Below are 8,637 nucleotides of genomic sequence, written 5' to 3'. Positions count from 1 at the left end.
CTCTGTCAGTCTGTCCCAGGGCATGCAATCAATTATTATGTAAACCAACTGTTAACTGTATATTTCTGTACATTTACGTATTATGATTCATATTTCCACATTCAGTGACCTTGTTTATAGGTAATTTCATTGTTTGATCGCGTAAAAATGTTCCTAATTTAATGTCTAAAAGCACTTGGAAAAGGCAGAATCCCATGTCAAATTAGCGCAACAAACTCTATTTTCATTACTGAAAATAACCGTATTTTTATGGGACAGTTATTTTCTGTTATTTCACGGTCGTACTTTGGCGCCCCAGCTGCCGGAATATTACCGTTGTTTTAGGATGTTTTTTTTTTAACAGTGTAGAGTTTAACTTGAAAGGGAGTTTTTCCTCCCCACTTTTGCCAAGTGTTTGCTCCTGGGGGATCATCTGATTGTTGGGGGTTTCTTTCTAATATTGCAATGACTGAGTTTTAGCCTAAGATAAAAACACACGACAGAACAATATCACTTTTGTGAATGTGAGCAAACATTTGACTTGGCAGACTTCTATGCGATCCTATTTTCCTACATGGCACATGTAGGTCAAACATAGCAAGTAAGAAAACGTGAAAATTCCTTTATTAACATAAGTAAGCAGATTAAAGTTAACTCAGCTCAAGCTCTGGGGTTTCCATCCCAACATGGAACAGACGTGACCGCTGCTGTCCTGAAACATTGGTGTGGAAGGATGCATCTCATAGTGGCTGGGCAGAGATATTCTTTTCACATGAGGGCCTGTTAAAGAATCCAGGAGGTTGGATGTTGCTGTTGATGATGATGTTTCCTGAAAATGACTGGAGGCAACTGAAAGCTTGCCAGCAGTTGTTATGCACACATACAGTGATGCCACTCTAACAGTGACACCAAGATATAATGTGTTATACAGAGATGGTGACATCATTTTTTGTTGAAATCCTACTGAAAGCATTTACACACGTAGTTTTAAAATAAGCAAATATTTAGCAAATGGGATATGAATTGTAGATTTATGTTTGTCTAGCTCTTAACACTCACTGAGACAATTAGTGCATTTAATAGCCACCCAGTCACTACATGCTTACATCCTAATTATGGTTTGGCAATGTTATAAAAAGTAGGGAGGAAAATAAGCGATTACTTGAGTGGTTTTCTGCTAAGATTTGAAAACTTTTTTCCTCCCACAAACAGCTGTACATACTGTAGCTAATATCTACTTTTTGCTTGAATTTTACCGCATTAGATACATTTTGACTTTGATTTTTTGAGTCAAAATTCCCTGTGGGTATGTTTGTATTTAAGGCCCTGACTGCATCATTTTGCTGAGCTTGCGTCTAAATGTTGCTGGAGCTTGGAAAGTAACTTATTGCCACCTACTGGTACAAAACTGACATGGCCCCCCAGAGAGAAAAGAGGAAACTGACAGCATGCGAACAGCAAGGCTTCTTGGCTCAGTGAATGCACGTGATCATATGCAATTCATTATACTGAAAATATACCGACAACTCACTACAGTCCGTACTCTCCAGACAGTATAAGTACCGTATCCTTTTAAAGCAAATAAGGGATCTGTATCGCACTTCTATGTTTTCTGAAGCAGCTGGGATGCTATCAGATTGATTTAAACATTTTCCCTTGATTAATATTCTTCTTAGATATTGGAAAACACTTGAATTTCAAGAGAACTCCTCTCACTCTGTGAAATATCGACTGCTAACTTGAAATTTCTTATTTAAAAACAGAGAAGGCAGTAGGATGTGAATAAGAGGTAATAAAGAGGGCAATAACTGACTTAAAGTAAGCCAAGAGCCACACACTGAGCAACTAACTTTAAAAAATAGCTCAGTTAAAATCCATACACTTGGTAGATGTAATAAACTGTAGTGCAGAAAGTCTTAAAACACACAGAAACACACACACACACACAAACACACACACACACACACACACACACACACACACACACACACACACACACACACACACAAAACCTTTCTTTTAAGGTAGATGTTTTTTCTACTACAACTGCTATGGCTTTCTGATTTATTCCTTTTGTGACTGTTTTACTGATCTAAACTATAATACCACTGGAGTGCACACCTACATCACTAAACAAACATTTTAAGGTAATATATGATAATATATTGTAAGGTAATATATGATAATATATTGTAAGGTAATATATGGGATACTTTAAGTTATTTTCTGTTGTTTTGTGCTTGTGTGACTGTATCTAACATATAAGTATGAATTTAAACTGTCATGAAACTTTCTCATTTAGCCTAAAAAGAAAAACTGGGGCCATCCTATCCTATGTTATATCTGCAAATCTGCAGCTTAAATTTATCCACTGGATGAATGCATTCTTGTTCATCACAGAAAAGTTTGTTTACACGTATCAGTAAAGACCACTTTGTTTCAATCAAGTTAAATCGCAGTACAGACTTATTGCAGTCATTTGGCCAGAGATTCATTTACATAACGTTGCCTTTTATTGATTCAGTGAGAGGTTGTTTAGTTTTCCTTTCAGGGTGTCGGATGTCAGATAAAGGTTATCTGTAGGCAGGCACTTTGCCTTTATGTGGCCTAAAAGGTCACCAGAAAGGTTTACCCTCATTTTTTCAGCACTTACCAACTTGTAAATCAAGCTAATGTGCTCTGCAACTCAAAAGTCAATCAAAGCTGGAGACTATAATCGTAATGCACAAGTTAGTTTATTGTATGCTCAGTTTTTATCAGTTATTTTTTTGTTTTTTGTTTTTCATGAGCTTCCATCTTCATTTTCAAACTTCTTCCACTTATGCGATGCATGAGAGCTAAAGACATCACTGATATATGTCTTAAATCTCTTCATAGTGTCACCCCTTTTCAAGTTTTGATCCTTTTTTTTCTCTGGTACACCAGATGCTGCCGTTCCCTGTTTTTCCATATTGTTTTGACTTTTAACTGGCTTTTTTTTGTGGCTGTATCCTTTCATTTCCTGCTTGTCCAACCATTCCTTCCACTGGTTGTCCATCATCAAAGCCTCTCTTCCACTATCATCCTCACTCTCATGGCTGAATTCACTGGAAATGAAGCTTTGCGTAGTGCAGAAGTGATTAGCGGCGCTGTCCCAGATAGGAGTGACATCTGAGGAAGAGCTCTGATTTTTCTGTTGCTTGCATGTACCTGAGTCTGGCTTCCCTTGTACATCTTTGGAGATGTTTCTGTTTTCTGTTGAGTCAGTGTCACTGGAATCACTGGTCAATGAAATCTTTAAGGATTCCTCTTTCGGGCTTTTTCTCAATATGAACATGCTGTTTGTGTCATTGTGTGTTTCAGAAAAGGCTAATGTTTTTGGTATCTCCCCATCTTCGTAGTCTTCGTCAGTGTTTTCGAATCCTCCCGCCATTTCCCTTTGCCACCTCGATGCCAACCTCAGGTCCGAGCCCAGCTTGCTGCAGCACAATGGTGTCTTGTCTGTTTCTTCTAACAATAGTTCTCTCAGCTGTTCCTGAAGCTCAGCTGCCATCTCCTCTCTCAGGGCCTGATTCATGAGAGAAAACTCTCTACGCAGTTCTGCAGTTTGCTTCTCCACTTGTCTTTTTACCATCGTGCTGATCCACGTCATGCAGAACCTCCTGTCAGCTGCTGATGGATTTCTCCTAACGACCAGTAATGAAAACAAAAAGTCGATGACTAAAAACAGAGATTCAATGCTACATTTTTGAATTGGTTATATAAAGTAATTATTTAGCTCTTTCTTGCAAATATGATTTTGGCTGAAAAAAGATACAAAAAAAAAATACCTGAGTTTAGAGAAACTGAAGCGTGTGTTTCTTGAAGATTTCGCCATCCCAAATTCTGTAAGGGAAAACAAGTGAGGGCTTTATTTGTTAGCATTGATTATTATTATATTTTTATTCTACACCAAACTGTAGAATACTAGCGATGCATAAATATTTCCATTGAAAGCATAACTTACACTTACCTCTGCAGTTGACCTTTCTTCAGAAATATCTATCTTTCTTTTGTATACATTTGAAATTGACAGATCTTAGAAACGTGTTCTCTAGCATTTTTGGCAGTTGTCACGAACCTAGAAAAATAACAATAAACATAACAAATGTCCTTTGTTAAAGCGCAGGCTGTTCTATTATACGTATAATTTTATCTTCAAAAATAATACTAATACATAATATTAATCTATTAATTAATACTGGTGTTTTACTTTTTCTTTGGTTAAATATATAGTTTCTTTGTTTCTTATTGAAATCAGGACAATAACAGCATAGATCTAACTCTGGACTACAATGTCTAGACTTAATATGATAGGGATTGTCCATTTCTGCCAGTCTTTTGTCACTATGGGACAAATTGTGTAAATTGTTTCCCATTAGCGACCAGCCTGCCGTTCTATGCTGTGCCAGAATCTCCAGCACCAACAGGTGGCTGCTATTTCTAAGTCATGATTATGACCACAGCCCACAGTTACTAAAAAAAGGCTTTCAGTACCACAGCAATACTTTTCATCTCATTTTACTCTTTGTTTCCTGACCCTTTGATCAAGCTCTACTTTGCCATCTCATTAGTCTGTATATGTATACACTATATCACAGATGTTAAGGATTGTTGCTTATTTGTAAATTTGTATAAAAAAGAAGCATGACAGTTGCAGGCCCTCAGTGTGAGACACTGGCATCCACAATAGTGCCAATTCAGTGTCCTCACATTAGCCGCATGCCATTTATGAGCTTAGAGCATTCTTGTACCCATTTATATACACAACTGCTGCTGACACGCTGACTGAGGGGCAGCACAAATACCCTGGCACACATCTTCAAATAGTCGCACACAGATCCGCTCTCATGAACTTTTGTGAGCTGTGCTGCTGTGGGAGACTTTAGACCGTTTGCTCGTTCTTTCATCCATGAGCTCCACAAAATCAGGGGTGAGTTCAGTGCATTAATGCAATACTAGGACTCCTTCTCTATCGTTTATTTTTAGCTTGTCCAGATGAAGGGCTGATGAGTTTTGTGCCATTGTGAGTCGCAAGAGTTGTTTTTGGTCCTAGAGTATTGGTGAAACTTGCCCTCAACGAGGTCTTCACACGAAAAGTGCTCGAGGGTATGGTTACATTTTTGTTTTTTTGTAAGAGCGATGTCCGCAACTTAAAGGAATTTTGTAGTTTGACATTTCGCTAAATACAATCTGTGGTTCACTGGTTTCAAATTACACACCTGAGAGCCTCTAACTGAGGTTCATGTGGATGGATGTTTATTATTGATCAGCTTTGCCCTAATATCATGACTCAGCATGAATGAAGCATCCATCGCCACTCAGCTTAGTGATCTCTATCCTTGCGTATAAGTCGCACATCCTTACAAAGATGGACGCATCAAGATGGGTTGGCGTCGGCCTTCAATATACCGTACAGCATAAACCGAGCTCTTTTGTGTGTGTTCACTCAACAGATGATGCTGTTTATGCGCAGAATCTAATGCTGTTGGGTTCTGCCTTATAATATAGACAGGCTGCAAAAAGAAAACGGCATACGATCAGGCCAAGTTCATCCATAGAAGGTAATTCATTTGGAAATAAATGAAAGGTTTCCCGATGAAAGTGCAGAATACACACACAAACATTTATATTCGATAGAAAAGAAATTCATCAAAAAAAAACAACAACACCATAGTGTATGAATCAGTGCAGTGACAAGATAGATGTACTTGGCAGAAATCTCTGTGATAATTTACTGTGTGTAGATGCAGAGAGTGAGAGAGGAAGTCTTTTTGTTTTTTCCTAACAGTGCTACTGAAGTGTCAATCAATGTGTAAATTGGGAATGTTACTTTCCAGCCATCAGCCATCTGTTCATCTCCTTCTCTCTGCCTTTTTTATCTGCTTGAAATCTCTCCTGATGATCAAACTCATCTGCAAACCAATACATTAGCAGGACACACCATTAGTTTAAAGGAGGAAATTTACCCGGCATATCTATCTATGAACCCACAAAATCTTAATTTATCTCATATTTTGGGATTGCTTTCACGCTGACTACACTGACTATACTAACAGACAGTGATAGTGTAGCCTTCTGTGAAGTCACTGCAGAGCCAGTGTAAACTGCATTTTGGATAAAATGAGAAATAATGTCCTGACCCTGGCGCATGGACAGTTTTCATCAGGAATGTTCATGAATAAGCATTTTTTTCTTAATTGAACGAGAATTCCTAAGTATTATAAGAAAGCTTTCTAAGGGGCCAGTTACTGGTTATAATAGAACCATGTGGCTGTATGAGTGTGCATGTGGGTGTTGTTACAATGAAGGAGGATGAATCACTGGCTGAAACTTGCAAGGTTTGCTACTACAGTACCTCAGGTCTGGAGTGTGGGCTTCTTTCCAGGTCTGGAGTGTGGGCTGCTGTGATGACACACTGTGTGGGGGAACAATCCCAGGTTGTACGAGGAATAGCCCGTCCCATCCCCCCCAAAATTAAAATAGCTTTTGCGCTATATCCTGCATTTCCTGCTATATATCTGTTTGCATGTATTTGTGGTTAATGTGTGGGCTTGAGCTGCATCACAATGTGATATACAGTTATTACATCAGGAAATCCCCCAAGTATGTTCCATAATACTGAAAAGAAACTGGGAATATTTTGGGTGTGCTATTTCCAGGACATGAAAGGATTTTTTTTTTTTTATCACAGTGGGGAACGCAGGCAACTGAGAACATTTACAACCTAAAGGGGAAAAATACGGTCTTCATAGTAGAAGAAAATGTCTTTTCTAGGCTGCTAGCTATATACCCACTGAACCACTAGATGACAATTTGATAATATTTGATAATATTTGTTTAGTTATGTTTAGTTCGTGTTTTATTTTCGTGCGATTTAGTTGCTCACGTCAGTGCTTTATGTGAAAGGGTTATATAGAATAGAATAGAATTCAACTTTATTGTCATTGCACATGCACAGGTACAGGGCAACGAAATGCAGTTTGCATCCATCCAGAGGTGCTTTAGTGATATAGATATATTACAATATATATTAGCAATAATATAGATATGTAAGTATATTACAGAAATGGGTCTATTATGGTATGTTATAATGTACACGGTATGAAGTATGTTGTGAATATTCTATAACTATAAGTATGTACAGGCTGTAGTGAGTACAAGCTATGTACAGGATATGGACAGGATATAAATATGAAAAATTATACAGAATATGAAATAAATAACTTGAAATAAATATGCCAGCTATAGTAACAGTAGCTCATGGATGGGTGGTGTGGCGGGGTCTGCGATGGTGCTGCAGGTGAGACGGACGCACCTGCGCGGCATCTGCTATCACGCCAACTTAAAAGGCTTTGCTCAGTCTGAGTTGTGGTTGTTGTTGGTGATGTGTGCGGCCGGCAGTGGTAGAGCTGTGGCCGTTCGTGTATGTTTAACAGCAACTGTGAAATAAAGCATGCTGAAGAGCATTGAAATGTCCTGGTCTGCTGCGCCCCCCCATCCTGGGTTTTGGCACCACTGTAAATGACCACGGCAGATCCAACGACATGAACATGCTTTGCAGGATCGTTTATTCACACACTGTTTATACGGTTGCTGTTACAACACGCAGCTGCAGCTCAACATACCAACAACAACAACACTCAAGACAGGACCCATTACAGCTTTTGAGCTGGCTCGATTGTAGATGCTGCGCAGGTGCGTCCATCTCACCTGCAGTGGCATCGCAAGCCCCGCCCCGCCACAGGTGGATAAATTAAGAGAAGCCTCAGATTAAATACATACATTGAACATAAGGAAAAGGCATTTCACCCACACACCAGTGCTTTGCAGCATGTGGCCTGTACAGTCTTACCTGGATGTACAAAGCTCAGTCACGATGTATCTGCAGAAACTAGAAATCACCCAAAGGGAACAGAATGTTTCAGAGTGAAACATGAACAAAGAGTTCAGCAAGACATAAAATCTATTATTTGCCATGAAATTCCTTCATGGACTACCTCAATTAAATTTAGGATTCTTTTTGGAAATCTGTGAAAAACAAATTTCCATTATTTCCATTTGTATTGTGAACTGGTACAGACAGTCCCTCAAGTCACAGACAGATTCAAAATTGCAGACAGCTCAGCTGCTCGCACCATTTAACTTTTTTTAAAAGTTGTTTTTAAAGGTTCACTATGTAACGTTCAACAAAATGTTTGTTAGCGATGACACCGGAGGCCTTTATGTGAATTTTAGCATGTTGCCTCACGTTGCTGCCTGTGAAACATCAGGCAACTGCATAAAAACACATGGAAACAATGAGGGACAGTATTGCTGAGATAGTTTTGATAATATAGAGAAAGAAAATGCAAGATTACCTTTTGAGTTTGGGAGGAGACTTTGTTTTTCAAAGTCATTCTGTAGTTTGTATCATGTAATGCCAAGCCAACTTCACTGCTCTTTGTTCTGCCTTCTTTTGCTTCTAATGTCAAGGTTTATTTAATGTGTCGGATTGTGTGTGTAATACTGCATGAGAGGAATTAGGGCTGAACGATATATCGCATTTGCGATAATATCGCGACATGATCAAGTGCAATTTTCTAACCGCAAAGGCTGCGATTATACTCTGGACATGTCCAAATTCATGGGCTGCATCCT

At 38.8% G+C, this 8,637-nt stretch overlaps 2 protein-coding genes across 3 annotated transcripts in view; one reads left to right on the top strand and one right to left on the bottom strand.

The window, feature by feature from the left end:
• The window catches only part of LOC102204155 (multiple C2 and transmembrane domain-containing protein 1), a 52,817-nt gene that overhangs the window by 9,576 nt on the left and 34,604 nt on the right, over nt 1-8,637 (top strand). The window lies entirely within an intron of this gene.
• Nucleotides 2,696-4,009, bottom strand: LOC102213230 (uncharacterized). Of its 2 annotated transcripts, none has more exons than XM_005722366.1 (3): nt 3,971-4,009; nt 3,789-3,843; nt 2,696-3,644 (listed from the first exon to the last, which is right to left on the bottom strand). In XM_005722366.1, the coding sequence occupies exons 2-3, from the start codon at nt 3,833-3,835 to the stop codon at nt 2,762-2,764; spliced, it is 930 nt and encodes a 309-aa protein (XP_005722423.1). In that variant the 5' UTR covers nt 3,836-3,843; nt 3,971-4,009; the 3' UTR covers nt 2,696-2,761. The 2 variants fall into 2 exon arrangements, with proteins under 2 accessions (XP_005722423.1, XP_005722424.1); XM_005722367.1 differs by having other exon boundaries at nt 3,965-4,006.

The sequence above is a fragment of the Pundamilia nyererei genome, unplaced genomic scaffold (genome assembly GCF_000239375.1).
Source record: "Pundamilia nyererei isolate P.nyererei 1_Seehausen unplaced genomic scaffold, PunNye1.0 scaffold00006, whole genome shotgun sequence".
Classification (NCBI taxonomy): Eukaryota; Metazoa; Chordata; class Actinopteri; order Cichliformes; family Cichlidae; genus Pundamilia; species Pundamilia nyererei.
Note: the sequence above shows the minus strand (reverse complement) of the source record. Positions and strands in the feature narration are given on the sequence as shown.

Coding starts and splice junctions, on each gene's coding strand:
- LOC102213230 (XM_005722366.1), bottom strand. CDS start 3,835: ATGGCGAAATCTTCAAGAAACACACGCTTCAGTTTCTCTAAACTCAG. Junction 3,645..3,788: donor TTCAGTTTCTCTAAACTCAG/GTATTTTTTTTT, acceptor ACTGGTCGTTAG/GAGAAATCCATCAGCAGCTG.